General features: G+C 40.3%; 1 protein-coding gene across 2 annotated transcripts in view; it reads right to left on the bottom strand.

Moving 5' to 3' along the window:
• The window catches only part of PCDH15 (protocadherin related 15), a 1,613,120-nt gene that overhangs the window by 605,300 nt on the left and 984,488 nt on the right, over positions 1-23,332 (bottom strand). For both annotated transcript variants that reach the window (XM_090057186.1, XM_090057185.1), the window contains 2 exons: positions 21,897-22,057; positions 14,756-14,911 (listed from right to left, as the gene is read on the bottom strand). In XM_090057186.1, the coding sequence (XP_089913312.1) occupies positions 14,756-14,911; positions 21,897-22,057 (317 nt within the window). The remainder of the gene's footprint in view (positions 1-14,755; positions 14,912-21,896; positions 22,058-23,332) is intronic.

Here is a 23,332-nt window from a genome sequence, read left to right as displayed (position 1 = left end):
CTAGCCACATGGACTTGTATACACTTAACTTTTCTAAATAGTCCTTAACCCTTTGTTTCACCACTACTGACTATTCACCTCCTTCCCAAACTGTGCTGCCAGGTTCAGTAGTCTGCGACCTGACCTTGCCTGTGAAGACTGAGGTTAAAAAGGCATTGAGTACTCTTCCTCAAGCTCTGTCACGAGGTTCCCTCCCCCATTTAGTAAAGGACCCATACTTTCCCTGACACTTTCTCTTGTTACTGGCATACTTAGGGAAACCCTTCTTGTTACCCTTTATATCCCTTGCTAGCAGTTACTCCACTTGCTCTTTGGCTCTCCCCATATCTTCCCTGAATGCCTGATCAACACTCTTTTATGCACATACACACCCATTCTCTCTCACTCTCATTCATAGTAATTTGTACAAGTTTCCATTGCTTATAAGCTTACCTTTTGTGTTTTAGTTCATTGAAGAGTTCCCTGCTAAGCCAAGCTGGTCTTCTGCCATACTTGCTAGTCTTCCTGTGCACTGGGTTGCTTGATTTCTGTGCCCTCAGTTAAAGTTTCTTTAAAATACAACCAAGTCTCCTGGACTCCTTTCAATATATCATAGATACTCATATACATAGATATCCAGACACATATATGCATACACACAGATAGATAGATCCATATCTATCTATTTCTCTATATTGCTATATATCTATGCTTTAAGGACTCCTTTTGCACTTATGCTTTTGTTATACCCTGACAATCCATTTTACTTCTGTGTGGAGCCAAGGCCCTGAAAGTATACAACCAAGCACGCCAAGCATAAAGTTAGCATGCAGTCACAACAGCTCTAGACTAAGTACAGACAGTCAAAAAGCCAGAGGCTGAATCAGTTTAATCTTCACAGGTTTTTCTAAAATGCGTAGATTGAACCAATAATGAAGTGAACTGATTTTAACTAAATCAGTTAAGCTTGATACTACATTCATCCACGTCCATCTTAAACTGGTTTTGGCCATTTTGAAAGCAATTGATGTGTACTGAACTTCTGTTCTGTTATAGAGTTAAACTGGTTTCTGAACACTTAACCCAGTTGTTGTATAATGTCTGACCCTAGCCTTAACATTCAGGGAATAGAAAGCTAAGGATTGTAAAGATAAAAACTCTTGACACTTATCCAGCCTTTCTTATTCCACAGAGTTGTTTGCAAAGCAGATTTGAAGGAAAAGCGATGCTTGACTTTGTTAACTTGGATACCAAAATGGCTCCATTAAAGACCTATTTCTGTTTTTCACCAGGTCCGCCTACATACTATACTATGTTAAATAATTATTAAAGTAAATTTATTAACCATGGTAAAAATGCCAAATGTACTGGCAAAAATGTACTGTCAACCCTCTCTCGAAGGATTTTTTCCCCCTAAATTTTAACTCAAGCTAATAAAATGTTTACTTATAAAGTCATCAAAAATGTGTGACATATATGAAAGACTATGTACTATAAAGTTTGGGGAGGATATACTTTACTTCACAAAAAAAAAGTGGTTACATTTCTGATTTAAGAACATAGCTGAAATCAACTTTAATTATGGAATCGCAATCACTTTTCTCATGATTTGGAAATAACACAACAGAATTAGGAAATAACACAACACCAAGCCAATTTCACGCTTTTCTTCTAGTAGCCTCTTGAGGGCCAGAGTCAGAAATCAAATGATGACAACAAATTGGAGAAACAGTCTAAAATATGTTGGATATTATTCATTATGGATATATGAGTTGTACTACACTTGGGAAGGCACAAACTAAATGTTCAAACAGTTCAGAATGGGGAGTAACTAGTTAGGCAGTAATTCTACACAGGACTCATGTTCTAGTGGATGATGAATTTAAAATATAGCAACATGGTACACTGATATGTAAACAGGAGTGCTGTGTGAAAGACCTAAGCAGTAACAATTTCACTCTACTCACCACTAGTAAGTTCTCAGTGGGGACTTCATTTTTGGCACTACACTACCAGAGAGACTGGGGCCAAAGGAAGAGGGTCCAGAGAAGAGGAGCAAATACAATCAAAGATAAAATGAGTGGTGGCAAGATAAAGCTGAAGAAATTCAGCTCCATGATGACAAACATAACATGCATAGATTTTTCCAGGTAACAAAGGCTATCTATTGCCCAGCTTCCTGTGATCACTGGATAGCCTGACAGTTCTCAAAGACAATGAATCTATCTGAGCTACAATGAACACTACTTTGAAATGCTCCTGAAATGTGAGTCCACTGTGGCAGATACCACTACCAAATCCATCCACCCAACCTCCCTATCCTAGAAGAAATGTGGTGTGGCATCAAGGAAATCAAGAACAACCAGGCCACTGGACCAGAAGGCATACCTGATGAAATCTACAAAGTTGGTGGCAAGGCACTGGTACTTATTCCACAATTGTGTTCTACATATTTGGAACACCAAAAAGTCCCAGAGGATCTGAGGAATGCCAACATTATGACTATCTTCAAGAAAGGAGAAAAGTCTGTGTGTGGAAACTATCAAGGTATCACCTTCCTTTCCACATTAGGGAAAATCTCTGCCCACATCCTCCTGAACCCTTTTCAAACCTTTGCTGAGGAAGTCCTGCCAGGAACTCAGCACGGTTTCAGACCATACCATGGTGCAATTAACATGAACTGGGTTGCCTGCCAGGCCCAAGAGAAGTGTTGGGAACAACACTGGGACCTGCATACTGTCTTCATTGAAAGCCTTTAATGGAAATCAATCATGAAGCCTTGTGGAAAGTCCTGGCCAGATTTAGATGTCTGGAAAAGTACATCAAGGTCCTTAGGTTTCTCCACAACCAGATGACTCATAACATTCTATGTAGCAGGTCAGAGACTGATCTATTTGTCCTCCAAACTGGGGTCAAGCAAGGAAGTCATTGCCCCAACTCTATTCTCTGTTTTTCTGATAGTCATGATGGTTTTCATTAAGGACTGCCTTCCTTCTGGAATTGACACTGAATATTGAATGGTAGGAAGGCTCTTCAATCTGGGATGTTTTCAGTCAAAGGCCAAAGTACTTAAAACAACCATCCTTGACCTCCAATATGCCAATGACTGTGCCATCCTAGTGTGCACTATATTAGATTTTTTCCAGAGAAGTCTACCAAACTTTGGGCTTCGCTGTCAACATTGCAAAAACTAAAGTTTTCTATATGCCTGCCCTGGGCTATGAATGTGACACCCCCCTACACACATACACACACAGCCCAAATTAGCATTAAGACCCTGGAGGTATTCAAGCATTTCCCCTACCTTGGTAGTCATCTGTCTTGGAGAGTGAACTTTGATGAGGAAATCCAGCACAGGATCCAGCGTGCAAGTGCCTCATTTTGGAAATTACTCTGGTGTGTCTTTATTTATTGTGATCTCTAGAAAGACCACAACATTTTGGTCTACAATGCAGTCACCATCCTCACTCTCCTCTACAAATGTAAAATGTAAGTTACCTACTGTCATCATCTCAAGAACCTGTAGAGGTATTACCAACCCTGCCTTCAGAAAATCCTCCACATCAAATGGGAAGATTCCTGCACAAACATTAGCATTCTTGCTGAAGCCAATGTCCTCAAGTACTAATTTCACTGGACTGGACATTGTGTGCAGATGCCTGACTCTTGATTCCCAAAACAAATGGTCTTTACCCAGTTTAGTAATGGCCTGAGATCTCCCAGTGGCCAGAGGAAAAGCTACACTGACAATCCAATTGTACCACACCCTCAACCAAGTGGCTGCCCATTTTGAGGTAAAACATCTTGCCATTGAAGCAGAGAGGAGAGTGGAAAAAAGGAAAAGTAGAGAAATCCTGGTGTATGACCTACCTTCCACTGTGGAAAGATCTGAAACTTCTGCAGGTGGATCTGTGGCACAACTCTTGGACTAAATCACCTCAAGCCCCATCCATGAGCCATGGTTGAGATCATGCTCGAATTGACGGCTTGCCAAGGATGACTTATCAACATTTCACTGTAGAAAATTGATTCTGCTTTGGTACAGGGATGTGGACCAGACAATTTCTCCAGGTCCCTTCAAATACTATTTTTTATTATTTTATAGCTTGCATAGTTCTGGGCTTACATTAATGAGAATGTTTCAAGAAATGCCATGTGTGTGTTCCTTGGTAATGCTTCCTGTAACAGCCATCACCAGAAATTACCAGTTTGTTAGACTTGAAATTTAGGTTTATTAAGATATAGATTGCATGGGATTAAAAACATTTAGACTAAATGTGACTGCATTTGTGACTATAATTAATAGTTTCAGATAACTAATAGATTTATTCACCCACCTTCATAGTTGCATCAATAAAATAACTTGCTGCTTTAATATTAGGGCAACCCCCCCCTGAAAATATACACTCGAAGCAATACTCAAGGTGAATCAGCGTAAATTATTTCCTAAACAGCTATTTTATGGGCCATTGTACACTTTTTGTTCATCTAAAGACACTTTCTGTATCTGAGAGTATTCCACAAAGCAAAATTATCTGTTCCATAGAGCATATCAATCCTTGGTTATACTTTCTCATGTGTCCAACATGTGTGATTTTATGAAAAACAGGAAAACACACACATACACACACACACACACACACACACACAGATTTCATAGATGTTGGGGCTGGAAGGGACCTCGAAGATCATCAAGTCCAGCCCCCTTCCCTTGCCCCAGGGGCAGGAAGTCAGTTAGGGTCAAAGGACCCCAGCAAGATAAGCATCCAAGCATTTCTTGAATAAGTCCAAAGTAGGTGCCTGCACCACCTCTGATGGCAGACTATTCCAGACCTTGGGTGCTTGGCCAGTAAAGAAATGTTTTCTTATGTCCAGCCTAAAATGGTCTTGTAGGAGTTTATGACTGTTGGTCATTGTTTTTCCTTGGGGTGCTCTGGTGAACAAACTTTCTCCCAAATCCTGATGAACACCCCTTGTGTGTTTATAGGTAGCCACCAAGTCCCCCTTGAGCCTGCGATTTTCGAGACTGAAGAGTCCCATAGCTCTTGACCTCTCTTCACAGGGCCTATTCTCTTGCCCTCTGATCATGCACATGGCTCTCCTTTGGACTCTCTCAAGCTTCACGACATCCTCCTTGAATTGCAGAGCCCAGAATTGGATGCAGTACTCCAGTTGTGGCCTCACCAAGACTGAGTACAGCAGGAGGATGACATCCTGAGATTTACTTGAGAAGCATCTATAGATGCAAGCCAGGTTTTATTTGCTTTACCAGCTGTAACATCGCATTGGTGGCTCATGTTCATCTTGTGGTCAGTCATGACCCCCAAGTCTCTTTCAGCAGTGGTGCTAGCAAGTATAGCGCTGCCGAGTTTATAAGTATGCCACAGAGTTTGTTTCCCCCATGGAGTACCTTGCATTTATCAGGTTTGTATGTGCCCACTTAGTAAGTTTATTTAAGTCGGCCCAGATCACTAGTCTGTCCTCAGGTGTAGAGGCTGTGCCCCAAAGTTTAGTGTCATCGGCGAATTTAGCCAGTGCGCTTCCAACACCAATGTCCACATCATTGATAAAGATGTTGAAGAGAACTGGTCAAAGGACAGAGCCTTGGGGGACGCCACTGGTTACAGAGCACCATAATGACTGTTGCCATCAACCACTGCTCTCTGGGTCCAACCTCGAAGCCAACTTCCCAGCCATCGAACTGTGGTATAGCTGAGGCCACATTTGGCCAATTTTTCCATGAGGAGGGTATGAGACACGAGATCAAAGGCTTTTTTAAAGTCCAGGTATGTGACATCAATCTCTTCTCCCTTGTTCAGGTGAGATGTCACCTGGTCATAGAAGATGAGATTGATCAGGCAAGACCTACCTGCGACAAACCCGTGCTGGCTATCCCTCAGGATGCTGCCCTCAGCCAGCTTATTTAAACAGGTTTCCTTGGTAATTTTCTTGAGAATCTTACTAGGGATTGAGGTCAAGCTAATCGGCCTGTAATTCCTGGGATCTGCTTTCCACCCATTCTTGAAGCTGGGTACTACTTTGGCCTTCTTCCAGTCTTCCAGTACAACACCTGTGCACCACGAATTCTTGAATATTTTTGTCAATAGTTGAGCTATGGCACCTGCCAGCTCCTTGAGTACCCTAGGGTGTAGTCTGTCAGGCCCAGCTGACTTCAAGGTGTCCAGCCTCTCAAGGTGATCCTTTACTAGACACTGATGCTAGTTATAAATACGCCCACACCCTGGCCATCCTGTGTCTTGCTAGGCAGGACAGTCCCATTGGACTGATGAAAGACCGATGCGAAGTACCTGTTAAGCAGGTTGGCCTTTTCATGGGTGACAGTTATAAACGGTCCCATTTGGTTCAGCAGGAGTCCAATGTTACACTTGCTTCTTTTCCAGCTCCTTACATATCTGAAAAAGGACTTTTATCCTCAATATGTGAAGCCAGATGGAGCTCGGTTGTAGCCTTGGCTTTCTTGATTCGCTCTCTGCAGGTATGGACCAGTGCTGAGTAATCCTCCTTGGAAGTAATTCCAAACTTCCATCTTTTATATGTCTCTCTTTTGAGGTGTAGGAGGTCCTCGAGTTCCCTGCTGAGCCAAGTGGGTTGCTGTGCCCTTTTACTACCCCTCCTCTGAGATGGGATGGCCATCCTTTGTGTTGTCAGGATAGCTCCCTTGAGGAGCAACCACTTCTCTTGAACTCCTCTTCCAGTCAAGTTGTGGTCCCTTAAGGCCCCAACAATGAGCCTCCTGAGTTTGTCAAAGTCAGCTTTCCTGAAGTTGAGGACTTCAGTATTGCTGACTGACTTGCCAGCTTTGCAATGGATAATAAAGGTGATCAGCTCATGTTCAGTATCACCCAGCTTTCCATCGATTCTTAGGTCACTGACTATGTCATTCCCTTTGGCCAGTACCAAGTCCAACAACGCTTTGCCTCTTGTTGGCCTATAGACTTCTTGAGTCAGGTAGAGCTCATCCACGCACGTGAGGAAGCTTTGCAACTGATCAGATTTGGCCGAGTGCTCTTCCCATGAGATGTCCAGGTAGTTAGTCTCCCATGACAACCATCCACTGAGAGCGTGCAGCTTCAGCCAGTTCCCTGGCAAATTCCAGGTCCTGATCTTGTTTCTGGTTAGGAGGTTTGTAGTAGACTCCTACCATGATGTCCCCTGTGCCACATTCCCCACATATTTTAATCCAGAGGGACTCCAGTCATCCTTCCTGGGTGCCAATGTCAACTTGCAGGGATGTGTAGCTGTCCTTGACATAGAGAGCTACACCTCCACCTCTTTTGCCTACATGATCTCACCTGTTCAGGGTATAACCATCTATACCTGTGGTCCAGTCATAGGTGGAGTCCCACCAGGTATCCATTATCGCTATGAGGTCACAGTGATTCTTGTTTAGCAGGAGTACCAGTTCCTCCTGTTTATTCCCCAACCTCCTGGCATTGGTGTACAGGCAAGAAAGTATTCCACTGGGGGCCCTTGCCTTCCCCACCAATCATTCTGGGAGTAGTGTAGGGGTGGATTCCCTTAAGGGCCTTAGTCTGCTGGATTTACAAGGGTTTCCCAGAGGGCCAGAAGTAGCACTAATCCCCACAGCCCCTGGCAGGTTCAGTTTAAAGCCTGGTTGAGTAAGTCAGCCAGTCTGGCTGAAAAGAGCCTCCTCCCCAGGGGATTGAGGTGGAGGCTGTCTCTCCCCAGCAAACCACCACCTCTCTCACCAAAGAGCGGACTGTGATACAAACATACACATATACATATATATAAACATATATATATATAAACATACATATATATATATATATGCTGTCACACCTTGAGACTAAAAACCTGCAACTGTCCCCCACCTGCATAGCTTTGACTTGCTACTAGAAAGCTGGCAAGCAGAGGCCTGATCAGGAGCTGCAGATGTGAGTTGCCAGACCAGGGTGGTGAGCCAGGATTTCCATCCCTGCCCTAGGTCAGCTAGTGGGGGTCGAGTGCAGGTTGGAATATGAAGCTAGGAGGCAGAGAGTCAATGGGATGGAGGTGGGTAATGGGGTGGAAGAAGGGTGATGAAATGAAACAAGTCAAATGCTGATGGATAAAGTAAAAAAAAGAAAAGAAATAAAGAGGAAGTAAATTTAAAAAGGTCTCATGTTTTAATACATGGGATTTTGGAATTGGGGTGTAGGGAGTGCTGGTCTTGCTTCCAAGGGTGGCAGGGAGGTAGCAGTGAGGAAAGATGCTATTAGGAGAGCTCCTGCCCCTGCCCTTGCCCCCGCCCTGGGAAGGAAACCCCAGCTAATAGGGAACCAGTCTGTCCCCCAACCTTTTCCCCACTCTTCCTCCTGGACTCATCCATACATTGCAACCTGGGTAGCTTGCATATTCTCTGCAGGCTGTTTGTACACTGTTGCATTCCTAGGAGTGGAAAGGTCACATCTCTGGGGCCAGGAAGGGGAGTTAGCTTGGTGCCAGAACTGTGCCCTGGACAACAGATCTCAGATGGTGGGAAGTTTTCCTGTACAGAACAGAAGCACAGTGAAGGGGATATTGCGTCCTGGGATGATAAAGGACTAACTTGGGCAGCTCATATGTGGAGAGTGGCCACATTTAATAGAATACTTCTAAGCATTTTAAATAATACGTTTAGTGCACTGTCAACAATTTAGAGATAAAAGACTTCAAATGGAAGGCATTTCCTTTCATTTAAAGTTTCCCCTTGATGTCTGTGATACAAAAGAATGGTCTAGTAAAATAAGTGTTTAGTAGGCCTGTGCAAGGCAGACAGTATTTGATTCTGATTTGGATTCAGCTGATTTGTAGGACAGTGATTTGATTTGGTGATTCGAATCACGGTCCCAAATCGATTTGGCCAAATCAGATCTGGAGATTCGGTTGCTGCTGAATCAGCTAATCTCTGAATCAAACAGGCCCCATCCCCCACCCACTCTCCCAGCCCCAACAATGGCTGTCCCACCCAGCCCCAACTCCCAGCTTTTTCTTTCTTTTTAAAGCCCTTCACTCACCGGCTCCTGTCAGGTGGGGGAGCAATCCCCACTGCCCCACACTGCATGGGGGGCTCTGCCACGAGGCCCCAAAAGCCCTGAAAGCTGCAGCAGCACGTGAGTAGGCTTATTTATTTATTTATTTATTACGTGCTGGGATGTTGGGGCCAGGTAGGGAAGCCATTGACAGGGCTGGGATAGCAGGCAGGGGTTGGGGGTGCTTAGGAGGGTTGGGGGAACAGGCAGGGGTTGGAGCCTGGTGGCAGTCTCCTTATAGTCTCCTCTTCCCTCCTCCAGCACCCACCCCTTGCCCCCTAGTTACTGGCATGAAGTTCAGGTCCAGCTCTCTGTGGCAGCAAGCAGGGACTGCCTGAATCACTGAACCTCTGAATCTCCTCTGAAATGATTCAGAGGCTCTGGATCAATTCATACCTTTCTATTGGTCTCCCAATTTGGATTTGGAGATTCAGCTGCCAAATTGGGCCAAATCTCCTCCTAATTGAATCAGCAACTGAAGCTTTGCACAGTCTTAGTGTTCACTACAAGTAACTGTAAAATATGTTAGAAGTCCAGAATATCTCCATTATAAATTTCTCATTTCATTTTCAAATATGAGGACAAGAACTGTTCTCAAATATAGAAGACAAATATATCTGTTTCTTTGAACTGTCTGATGTTACATAAGAAAAGGATTGTAATGTACATAAATGTACCATATTAAGTTAAATCTGAGACAACCCTGAATTTAAGACAACTCCCCAATAATTAGATTCTATATACGTAAAATTTATAAATTTATTATAATTTTCCAGGTATAGAATATGATTATACATCTCAACTGCTACAGCAGGAAAAGCAGTGGCTGGGGAGGGAGGTCAGGTAGCTCCCTTGTCCTCTGCCCCCGCCCCCACTTCTTAACACTGCAGCCTTTCTGCTCTTTGCTCCTCTGCCAGCTGAACCCACACACCCCTAGCTCCCCACAGCCTCTTCCCCTTCCTCACCTCCACTCCCTACCCTACAGCCTCTGCTCCTTCCCCCTTCCCCCCGTTCTGTTAGATACTGCTTGGACTCTATTCCCTGCCAGGTCATTCCAGCACATAGAAACACACCCCTTGCTGGGTCATGTAACAGAGATGGTAGCACTGGAGATTGGCTGGGCAGGGGAGAGAGTTTTCCTGTGCTTCATGCTTAGGAGGCAGTATAGACTGAGCCAGAACTGAGCTGTGTATGACAGTAAGGTGGGAGTGGGGGGAATGAGGCAGGGGGCAGAAGCTGCAGAGGGCAAGTGGAAGGGAGGGAAGAAGACTGTTGTGGGTCTGACTCTGGTCCCAACCCAGGCTCAGGGCCAGAGTCAGAACTGCAGGACCACCTGCCCGCTCTTCTGCTTTGTATGCAAATCTAAGATGAAGGGCTTCCCTGCCATGCTGATGTGGGGGATGAAGGGGAGAGACCTCATCTTAGACTTAAATATGGTTAAAAGAAAAGCAGATGCAACCCAAAAAAATCTAAAGTCATTCCCGTTGCTGAAATTGGATATGGAGAGTCTGTTTTGCTGATAATCAACAATATCATTAATAAAAAATAACTCAACTAAAACCTTCAATAAAAAGTCTGAAAGTTTGTGAACATGTTTTTAAGTTAATGAGAATATTAACCAAAGAGTACTAATGAAGGGCACAGTGATGCCTTGTCAGAAGCCACAACCATAAAAGTGAGAGACTGAAATAAAGGATCTAATTAAAGTTGGATTCCAGCTGGCAAGAGGAAAAAACATTTCATCTTTCCCCAGTGGTGGCACAGATATGTGAATATAAGATATTTGTATATTTTTGCTAACTCTATGTCATTATTTAAAATAGTTGTCTCCTCTCTGCTTTTTACAGTAGCTATTAAACGATAAGAAACTACTTTACTATTAGACTGGCAAACATCGCCTTCAGTTTTGCAGCAAGAACTATATCATACTTAGTAAAAACAGTCATGGGAAAAGTTTATGAAAAACGTAAATAGTTAAAATTAAAAGTTAGCAGCCATTAAAATTAACTTGAGTTAAGCTGAAAGTTAAATAGTTCCACTTTCAACTAGTTGAAAGCAAGTTAAAAAGAGAGTAACTAGTTAAAAGTTACGTTGATTCATGAGAAATGCATGAAACACTGAATTGCCTCTTAGCCTCATTTTTTATTTTTAAATGCAATGAGTGTTTCTTTTCCATAAGCAGACAAAAGCACACTAATTTACTTGGAATTCACCCTGGTTTACCTGAAAACAATGTTATAACTTGTCATACAGTTTTCAGAATAATAATCTACCAATACCTATGTAATGCTAGATCCTTCTCACCCTCTCCATGTGAAGTACTTTGTAAAAGTCAATATACCATATAGGCATACCAGAATAACAAAAAGGAGATATTCATAGCCAGGTGACAAATGAAAGCTGTTTCTGCAGCAAACCTCTGTTGTTTCAAATTTTATTGCTCAAAAGGTAACAAAAGGTTTTGAAATATATCTGAATTAGAAATAATGAAAGTGTCTGAAAATCAAAATTAGACTGAAATGAGAAAAATCAGTTTAAATGAGAAAAAGAATGTTCAGTTGCATAGCAGAAACTGTATAAACATGCTTGTACTTCAGCAAAAGCTGCATTTCAAAATTTACTTCTGAAAATTGTCCTCTTCTGTCTTGCAAAACTAAGCCCCTACTACTGAACAATCACTCTATGTGGGCAGATGAGGGAATGCTTTTGTTATAAGGGAGGAATGGGGTTTTTTTCCATAGTAGGTGACATCTCAGATAAGTTTAACACAGATGAGAAGTAATGTTCAACTTCTTGGGCCCTGGGCTGCTGGTTCTGATCTTCATTAAACTTTTTAAAAAATTCATCATTTGCTTCACCCTCACTACTTGCTCCCACTCTTACTGAGATCAATGTCTTGCTTGTGCTCTGTTGACTTCTGCAAATGCACAGAAAATGCCAGCATGAACTAAGGAACTTTAGGACTTGCAGTTCTTAAGAGACCATATCTCACAGAAAGGAATACTCTGCCTCTTAAATAAGAAGTCCTATAGTTTCAAAAGGGAAATATTGTTCCACGTAAAGTCCTAGATAGTGCCTGTGTCAGGAAAAACTCTAGGAAAACCAGATTTCTATTTTTTTTTTAACTTGTAACTTCTACTTTAAAAATAAGTTATTTAACTTAAAGTTAAAAGTTGACAGCTGAAAAATTTAACTAGTTAAAGTTAAAAGTTTGCCATTTCTTTAACTTTTTAACTAGTTAATTAACTAGTTAATTCCCATTACTGAAAAGGAACATGAAGAAAAGCACTTCTAAGCCCCTCATGAAGAGAAGGGAAACGGGTAGGACAGTACAGAGTAAGTCACCCAAAAGTCTATATTTTGTGACATAGTGAAGTAAAATGGGTTGGGGGCATGAGAAAAATATGTTGACCAAGCCCAGAGTTCTCATTCTTTGAAGTCTGCCTTTTTTCTGTTCTTTCCAAAGGGAAAGAATAGGAGTAACAAAAAACAGGAAAAAATAATTGGTAAAAGGCAAAAGTCACATAAAAAGGGAGTTTGAAGTGAAAGACGTCCTGCTGGTGACCCCGCTCTGGACAACACCTATTGGACAAGAACTCCTTTCCAGCCTAGATAGGTAGACATTACCTGCACACCTCCTCCTACAATTTGGACTCACTCTGTCTCTCTCTCTCCTCCTGGACTTCAGCCCCTGCACCAAGCCTCTCTAACCCCTGCTGCCATTGTGCATGCATGCGGGTGCAAGGGAATCAATTTGACATTGTGTCACCAGCTCCCTTGTTCAATAAAACCACTGTCATTTGCAAGTCTGAGTTGGGTCATGTTTTACTGAAACCCAGTCCTTTCCTTATTTTAAACTCCAGCCTCACTCTCTCTCTCAGCTCTAGCCCCAACCCCTCTCCATTAGTTTCCTAATTTCCTCTCAGTTCCTACTGCCTTTTCCCTATGACTTTCTGTTGCCTTTCTCTGCTTTCGTGCTGCCCTGCCACCTGCTGCTTTTCCTGTGATTTTCTGCTGTCTGTCTCTCTGTTTTCAGGCCTCCCCTGCACCTTCTGTAATACTCTCCCTCCCCCGCCCACACAGCTTCCCAGCTCCTCTTAGCTGTCCTGCAGTTTTCGTCAGCAGCTGGAGCCTTTCTCCAGCTCCCAGCACCTAATGCCGCTCCCTGAAACTTCTCTAGCTGCCTCAGAGCCATCCTCTGCCTCCCCACACCCAGAGCCCCTCTTTAACACCCACGCTTTCCCTTAGTCCCATTTTCCCCCTCCCCATCTACCTTTTCAGCTCCCCTGTAGTTCTGGCTCCACTCCCATCCTCTGTGCCAGCATGCTCCCCTGTTCTGCAGGCTTTGGGCATTGTCTTTTAATCAATTAAGATAAATTAACCTAAAGTTACCCCTGAGCCTCAGTTCTTGAGCTCAGGCCCCCTAGTCTACTAGTTCTAATCCCAGTCCTGGTGACTTTAATTTCCAGCAACTTTCACTCCCTACACTTCTACTTTCTTACCTTAACCTTTCCCCAGGTATCCCAAGTACACCAAGCACATACATACATACATACATATCACAATACCCCACTTAGGAACTCACTTGTGTGTATGTGTAGGTAGGTGGTATGTGTGTAAAATAGTAAATACACATATATAAACATATATAGATATTATTCTGCGTGTGTGTGGTATATGAATTAGTAATCCACATATGTGTATTGAATGTGCACGTGTTGGTAACTGGTAACTGATTCTGTCTAAATTTGGTGTGTATAGCATATATGGGCTTAAATTGGGGATAGGTCTGCATGAATCTAAACTAGTTATTTTGAACTTGCATGTATCTGAGTTGCTAATGTGAGAGAGTGTGTGTGTGTGTTTGTGTGTATGGCACTGTGTGCATGATATACGAATTGGTGATCTGTCTCTAACTTCCGGGGTGTATCGTGTATGTGCTTGAATTGGTGACAGGTATGCATGTGCCTAGGCTGGTTTGGATGTGTATGTGCCTGAGCTGGTAGTGTGCATGTGTATGCACCTGATTGATTTGCATGTTTGTATATGTGCAATTATGTCACACCCTTCTGTCTAACAGTGCAATATTCAGATCCTGAGAGTTGGCCTGAACCCACAGGGCAACAGGTACTGCTAGGGTAAAATGTCTGTACAATTTCATAGTGCATATGTCCCCATAGTGAAAATGGGCATAAAGAGAAGGAAAGTATAACAGGCCAAAGAGAATAACTTTCATACAAAAATTATTGTTTCTCTCAAGCAAACATGACTCTTGGCTTTTCCTTCACATTTGTTTGCCGTAAATGTTTCATTTTCCCCTCTGCGTTTATGCCTTAGTAGAAGACTATTATACAATGACAATATTCAATTCCTTTGGTATAACCTCTCAACTATGTATCTAATAATGCTTTATTGGTCATAAACTGATGTCTTACTCATTATGATCTGACTCCAGGGTCTGGTTTCTTCAGTGAATGGCTCCTTAAAGCTTTAAACAGCACAAGCTCTTTACTGAAAAAATGTGCCAAACTTTTTGCTCCATTTGCAAAGTAATAGCTTACTAAAACACCAATGTTATAAACATGTCATACATCTCCTAAATAACACAAACTGAAGATTTTTAACAAATACGTTTATTGCTGTTTAAATGAAAAATATAAGAGACTGAGCGATAATGGTTGCTAACTATAACCTATACACAAAGAACAAAAACCAAAAAAGAAATATTAAGTGAATCTGACCTCATTTACTGCCACATAGTATCGCTGTTGCTGGAAACGAGGCGAGTTATCATTCCTGTCCCTCACCACAATTCGTACTTCATGGTAGATAACAGTGCCGACTTTTTTGTTAACACACTGGACTTGGACCACAATTGATTGGATGGACATTGGTGGCTGTAAATGGGGAAAAAAAATACATTTTTTCTAAAACACCATATATAACAGAGGTGCAATTACAAGAGAGTAGCCATCAGAGGAAAAAGCTTATCTTGCTTTTAGCATATCTATGATGTCTCTGTGGCTTTTCTGGGTGATCTGCTAAGAAGTAAATAGCACATGCCCCTTTCCTTTTTGAACATGCCAAACCCAGAAATGAGGCACCTAAGCAGCCTGAGAGCACCATCACTGCTGCTCTAAATCAGCAGTTGCTCTGGGGGCAACCTTAGAGTCACTTTAGTGTCTCATTTTCAGGTTTGGCCCATGTGGAGCTGGAGTGGCATATTTCTCAGCAGTGCCTCCAGTACTGTTGTATAAGGGTATATAGCCCTGGCCCATAGTTACTGAAGTCAAGTTCTCTGTTTTATATTTACTGGTATATGGCATGGATTAGATACACTGGCATAAGTAAAACACCTCAAGCTAATCCTAGCAACATTTTATTACAAACACTCCTCTTATAACCACATCTTATGGATTGTGAAGTCTACTTGAATACTTCTACATACTTCAGCATGAAAAGTAAAGATAAGACTATTTTTTTCAGTCACTGTTAGTCACTGATCCCCTGCTGGAAGTCATTAGGGAAAGAGACTGTCATAAGAATATCCATCTTCTAAACACTGAAAGACACTTATGCAATGAACCACCTCCATCACAAAGTCTAATTTATTTTTGCTTCATTGTAGTCAGATTAAAAGGTCATGGATCTTAGAGAAAGAAGATCAGTTAACTAGGATACCATTTATACTTGCCAAGTACTCATAAATGTAAAAGGCAACTGGTGACTAGTAAAGGTAGACACTGAAAAGTCTAGTTTTCCTTCAGCTCCAAGAAGTACTGATTGAATTTTGCCTGCAATAAATCCTAAAGTTAATGAATGATTAGTGAAAGTAAGAATGAATTCCCTGTGGCTAATATATAATATACACATTGTAATCTTGCACTAGAATAGAGTCCTTTCTGCTGTATAGAAAATTAATAAATATGTTGGCAGTAGCACTATTAAATAGATTAGGGAGAATTTAGAAAATCTAAAATGCTTATAAAACTTGGAAAAAAATTAAATATTGTGTGTAAAACTAGAGCTGTAAACTAGTTAGTCTAATTTAATTTTCTTTTATTTCCTTGATTAAAGTACCTTAGCTAACCAAAGGAATGGTCCACTGATAACTAATGTTAACATTTACAATAAATAAAAACAGTATTGCAATTTATAAACTATAATTAGTAACTTAGAGATCAAGGTACAGCTGTGTCTTACACAGAAAACACAAGGGAATAACCTTTAAGTGATACAAAATTTAAGGCCAATGAAAGAAGTATGGTAGTTTTAAATTGTCCCGACTTATGGTAGATCACACTGAACTGCTGAAGCTATTTGGGGTGTCTGTTACAAGTTTATAGGTACAGCAGTTTAGTAGACAGGCAAAAATCATGCCAAGTCAGCTGAAGCCAACTACTCAAACTTCCGCTACTTCCTCTAAAACACTGTATTGTTATATCTATCCAGAGAAATAGATGATGACGATGACAATATATTTCCAAAGCTGAATGTCACAATGTTATAACTTAATTCACATCTCTGAAAGTTTCTATTTTTAATTCAATAAAATCAGAAATCTGTGCAAAAACAGCCATCCATCACTGGAGGCAAGATTTCTGCCAATGTTCATTTTCAGTTTTCTATTATTCCATAGGTACTGATCTTTGAGAACTGGATAACAGAAAGATAACTTGCTTTACTCTTTATTACTCTTTTCCAGGCAGGTTAGCTCTGATGAAACACTTTTACTAACAGTTCCTTTATAGCACTTGGCAAAGTAAGTTGTTGTTTACAAAAACTCATTCCTCTCTGAACCAATTAGTCTTTAAGGTGCTTTACTTTCTGCCTAATTCCAGACTAACATGGCTAACCACATCTGAGTTCTTTAATATAAGCGTCTAAAGGTTAGAAATCTGGTAGTGGAGGCAGGGCTCTCAATATTTACATTTGCTGCACCTATCAAACTATGTAAGCCTAAATATGTTTATTTTCAGACATTTAATTACACATCTTTCTATTTACCCAGAGGGGGGACTATGATTGAGGTATATCTATAATTTAAGCCTGGATAAATCTTTGTTATATATGGGTATAAATCACATTATTAAGTATACTAATTCATTTCATTTAATTTTGACAAGAAGATGGTAACAGACAGCATCCACAGAGCTGCTTCTGAGCACAATTAATCTGAACTGATTCCAATATCCTAAACTCCTTTGTTGCCATCAGTCTTCACATAATTGCTAATGTCAAAGGTTAAAATGTTATCTTTTCCCCAGAAATCCTTTAAAGACAGTTCCCATTGGATTAAGCACCACCATTTACTTGAATTAATCATTCTGGTATACATTGGTTAAAATGATTCCTATTTAAAGGGCTGTAGTCATTCAAGAAGAAAAAGTGTGGGCAAGACAAAAAAAAGTTTGCATAATGCCTAAACCCAATGACACTGTAATCTAAGGGAAATAACTTTACAAAAATCTCAGTCACCATTATGCCACAGAAGTACTCTGTTGTATATATCCGAGCACAGAACTGTGAGGGATAACAAAACCCTTATAATTGTAACAACTGTCATAGTCTTGAATTATATTTGTAGCTAACATATGAACTTTATGAACAATTTTTCATATTTGTCCTAATAAATGTCAAATATTTTTTGAACATCAGCTACTGGCACTAATTAGCTTATAAAGGACCAACATTGTTAGATTACAAGCCAACTACTCCTTAAATCATGTCTAGCCATGAACTGTCTCAGCAATGAACTGTAAGCAACAGCGTGTTCACTTGTCAAATAGTACTCTGCATAACATCATTTTATTTTTAAAGACTAAATTTATAAGGAAATAAATCTTTTAAGTACCAAGTAGTAATCGCTACTTAAATATCCCAAGATCTTGCTCTTATTTGCTTTTACAAGCTGGCTTACATCACCAAAGCTCTTCAAAGATTCATATCTGTAGAAACAGTTTCTCATGGGATGATCCCAAAGGGAATCAGGCCACCCTTAAATAATTGAAACTATATTCCTATCAAATGCATGTAAAGACATTAAGACTTCACAAGAAAAGGAAGTGACAGGTAATATCTGGATAACTGGTTTTCTGTATTGTCAAGCCTTAACTGAGAATTATTAGCAGGGGAAAAAATGGGAAGTGTCACTTTTGTTAAACACCATGTGGTAAAGGACAATGAACATCTTCATGTCTTCGCTTTTGTTCAATTATTGTTTAAATTTAAATTTGATTTCAGAACACCTGCTGATTTGACATTTAGGACATGGACACTAAATATACAGTAGCACAGTGCTAATTTATATTCTACAATACTGGGGGCAGCAAAGAATTTTGGAGGGTAATTCTATTTCTAATCTAGTTGGTAGTTTTAATTCTATTTACTTTCATCTTTGTCAACTACCATTTTCATCTTGAGACTTTTTGTTTGCTTGTTTGTTTTGTTTCTTCCCCATTCTCATAAATTCAGTTAAATCAGTGAAGAATCCATTCCTCCTCCTTCAAAGTAATATTAAAAAGAAGATCCATTTCTCTAAGAATAACCTAACCACAAGCTTTTAAAAACTTATTTATAAAAGATATAACAGAAGGAAGTACCAGTTATTTGACTGTATGTTAAAAAGACAGTATTTTAAAACTACCTCAGATGAGATGTTCTCCATAGTGCATTGTCTACCTGAGGTTTGGAGAGAAGGTAAGATATAGAGTGAATGATTGATAGGTGAGAAAAGCTTAGCAGAGTTCCTGCAGGCTTGGCCAGAGGGAAGGATCCCATTTGACTCACTTAGTAGATGTGCTGCTTGCTAATCATGGCTGTACCAATGTAAAAATATAAAACATAATTTGCAGAACTGTTGACTTTCAGATTCCTCCATAGAATTCTAGTTTTGTATTTTATGGTAGAACACAGCTTGTGTGGGTGAAGAGCAAGTGGTCAAACAGTTGAGAAAGAAAAAAAAAGCAGGTTTAAGACAAAAGTTAGTACGGTCTTGCTTTATTCACATCAGGAAGAGGAACAATTTGAGGGGAAAGAGATTAATGGAGATGGAAACTAGAGGTATGCAAAGCGGGTCCTATTCGATTCAGATTTGGATTTGGCTCAAATCAGGGACAGTGATTCGATTAATTGATTCAGATCACTGTCCCTGATTTGATTTGGCCAAATCCAAACTGGAAGACTCAATGCTGGTTCAGAGAATCAGTGGTTCAGACATAGACACAGCCTTAAAAGTTTTTTCTATATACCCTGAGGTAGGAGGTATGGCTCATAATTGCTTCAATGCTGGAGCACATGGAGCATCCCACAGGAGTGTGGGGGGACCCTCCATGTGTTCAGTCTGCTGGGGAGCATGCTGGGGGGGGCCCCCACACTCTCCTAGTTCTGTCATATGGGAACCCCAGGTGCCCCCCCCCAGACCCAAGAGGCACCAGTCACCGAGCCAGAGGGGGCACACACACCCCCATCTCCCCTGCGCACTCCCCAGACCCAGAAGTGGACCGGAAGTGCTTCTGGTCCACTGCCAAGCACACTGGGGAGCCCCCTCCACTCCTGTGGGATGCTCCGTTTGCCCCAGCAACGTAGCACTCAAAAGTCCCTGCTACCTAGAGGTATGTAGAAAAATCATTTAAAGCTGTGTCTATGTTATGTCCGAATTCCTGAATCTTTCCAAACCAATTTAGAGGGTTCTGATTCAATTCAAAGAGATATGATTTGGAGATTCAGTCACTGAATTGTGTCAAATCTCTGCCAAATCAAATCAGGGACCGAAGCTTCACACAGCCCTAATAGAAACTGAAGTGACCTGAGGAGGACAACAAAAAGTACTATAAAAATAAATTTTCACCAAAATAAATAAATCAGGTGGGGCTTGCAGTTTCCACTGGATACTTGAACACCCTTATCCTGCTTTTAAAACTTTGACTTCAAATGAAACCCCTCAAAATCCCCAAACTGAAACTCCACCAAAACTAGTAAGTTTCACAAGACGTGAATGAAAGCTATTAAAGATCATTTTGACATAGCATTCACATAACAAAAAACAAAACAGGAAAGGTTTATATAGTTTCAGGTTTTGATGTAAAAGTTCTGAACTTCACTGGTTTTGAGTTTCTAAATGCAAGCTTCATGAGCTAGTAGAAACTACAATGCTCATTAAATAAAGGAAAATAATTTTTACATTAAAAAACCCTACAGTCCCACCTCTGCATTTTATGGATACTGGAAAGAAACACTGTTGAGCCTATGGGGCAAGGACTTTCTTCTAACCTTGTCCACTAGGGTCTTTGCATTTCATTTGAAATACAAGAACTAAGTTCATATATGTTATATGCTGTTTGCCTACATAGAATGATGGGAAATAAAGGTGTCACATGACAGTAAAATGCTTATTTACTCGAATTCTATATATTTTCATCTTTTTCCAAAAAAATGCATGAGGACAAAATGTTCATCTCACATGATTACACTTTAGCTAGGCATTCAAACATAAAGGTTATTCAAAATTATTCCTTTTGGATCAGCAATTATTGTAATTTACTATTATTATTGATGATGATGATAATAATAATAATAATAACAACAATAACAACAACAACAATAGGCATCCAGATTGGAAAATTAGCTGCAAACATGCCAGTAAATAAATAACTGAATGACTAACCTGCAGTAAATAAATAACCTACAATAACTGCAAAACTGTTTCACATTAAGGGACTTGTTTGTCTCTCTGCCTTGAGGGATGTCACCATGGAGCAGCTTGATTATATCATCAAGCACTTACATTTGCAACCAGACCATTATTAACCAATATAGGAAATTAATTTCAGGCTAGCAAGTACTTTTGAATAGAGTGTGTATGGCATGTGGAAACTACAGACATTCTCATTTCCTTTTGAAAAGCTTGCTTATCATTCTGTTTGTCAAAATATAGGCATTTCCAGTTCCCACACAACAAATCCCTGGCAGTAAAGCATGGAGTTTTGTAATACATTTACAGTAGCACCATCTAAGAACAGAAAGTCTATAAATAAGGCTATGGACACATATTCATTGCCAGCATTATGGAGGTGTCCGCATGTGCACAGTATCTCTGGATAAAATGCAACAAACCCTCCTTAAAGGCATGATCTCCAACCAGGTGGTAAGTGGGGATAGTTCCCTTTGCTCACCCAATCCCCAAGGGAGACTTATCCCTGAGGCAGGTAGCTGTGTCAGAGAAGCTACCTCCAGTTGAGGCAGAGTTGTTGCCACTGCTGTGGATGCACCATCAGTGCTCCTGCAGTGTTGCACATGAAGGCAACCGTTTTTACTATAGCCACTGCCATAGGAACACCAGCAAAAGGGCATTTGTCACTCTAAAAACACAGCAGGTACCCATAATGCTAAATATCTCACATTTGAAAATTTAATGGAGGCCAGGTTAAAATAAATTCTCTCTCAATTTTCAATAGTCATACAAACGGACAGATCTAACTACTGCAACTGCAGACCAGCTTTGATTTCAATTGTCATTGAACATTTGGTGGAAGCCTAATTCAAGGCATTCAAGGCACAAGCCTATATAGGCCTGCTGCATATATGTCCCAAGAAGTACTTTCACTCAGAGATATGAATACAAAAAATTCAACAGAAGGGAATGAGAAAAGCAATGATATAGTATTTCTTAAAATATCAGGTCATTGCATTAGATACAAAAATTGATATAAATAAGCCTGCACTAATTAAAATATTTCTAAAGTTACCTAACAAATATGTGACATAGCCTAAATAGGCAAGTAGGAAAGCCTATATACCATATTTACTGGCATTTTGCTTTCATGGTATCTAAGTGAATTAAGATTAAAAATAAATAAATAAATCTATGAAAACAAAACTAACATCTCTGTCCAGAATTCGGCCTGTGCTGTTTAGGAACAGCCTCTGGTTGATAGGATCCAGGATCACCCAGTAATCTATGTTGTCTTTTAATGACAGTTCTATTGTTGGATCAGGTCCTCCTGCTCTCCCCTTGATCAGCATATTGTCTACTAGGATAGTGCCTGCCAGGAAAAAAAAAGAAAAAAAGAGAGAGATTATTGTAAAATGTTATGCAACAAATTTCACTATATGTTAATGATTAACATTAATTGTAATGTTCACATTCTCATTTTTAAATGTTATAATTTTGTAAGTGGGTGTGGGAGGTTAACCAATCCACTTCCTCTATGTAAAATAATATACATAAAAGAAACACTTCCTCTATGTAAAATAATATATACTATTTTGAAGAGCTCCAGAACAAATTCTTATAAAATACAGTAAATTTTATACTGGGGATTAGACCTACAATTTTCTGTTAACGTGAATGCAATTTTATTCCTCCACCCCCAACCCGTCCAAAATGCCATCTATTATTCACAAAACTAACCATGGTTTCAATTATTCAACACTGACTTTCACTAAAACACGACACCTCAATTCTTAGCAGAAGTGAAACAGATAATAGTATTCAACCAAAAAATAAAATAAAATCAATGCTCAAAGTATACATAAAATTAGTGCTCATGAGCCAAACAGATTACAGTGCAAATATAATGAGCAAGTAGCCAGCAGGGCTTCAAAGAGCTTGAGCAATTCAACTCTGACATTTTTGGTATTTCCTTCAGATCTCTGCAAAGATGTCATCCTGCTAAAATCTGGTTTTGCCAGAAGCATTTTGCATTTTGATATAACACCATTTTAGAAACTGCTCAAATTATTTAAGAAATTATTCATGCAACCACTTGCTGCAAAGAGGTAAGCTTGAAGGGATGAAAGATTGGAGAAGTGCCATGGTAAAGCAATAAAGAATTATGGGGACATAGATGCACAGAAATGGGGAAAGGGGCAGCTGTTAAGGCCAGGGGAATGGGAGATAATTATTAAGACAGTTAACATGGGGAAGATAACAGGTAAATGGATGATTTACCTGCTATCCAGGAAATGATGCAGGCCCACATTCTCCTCTCCCATGTCTATACTAGGGCATAGAGGGATACGAGTCAATTACAAACTGGCCCTTCTGGCAGGTACATAGTCCTACTTTTTCCAGGAATGACCACAATAGCATACCACTATAATAAAGCATACAGGAGGGACAGGAGTACTTAGGAGTGACACTGACCTTGCCCTAACATGTCAGCTTTAAACAAATCTTCCTAGGAATTTAAGCAAGATATTTCTTTTGCTTGGTTTTGTTTTAATGCAGTTAAGGTTGCCCTTTCACAATTTCAACTTTAGCAAAGCTTGAACGTCTGAAAAGAAAAAAGCCAACTAAAAATGATCTCTTTTCTAAT

This window comes from Crocodylus siamensis, chromosome 7 (assembly GCF_052110815.1).
Source record: "Crocodylus siamensis isolate JL-2025a chromosome 7, ASM5211081v1, whole genome shotgun sequence".
Classification (NCBI taxonomy): domain Eukaryota; kingdom Metazoa; phylum Chordata; order Crocodylia; family Crocodylidae; genus Crocodylus; species Crocodylus siamensis.
Note: the sequence above shows the minus strand (reverse complement) of the source record. Positions and strands in the feature narration are given on the sequence as shown.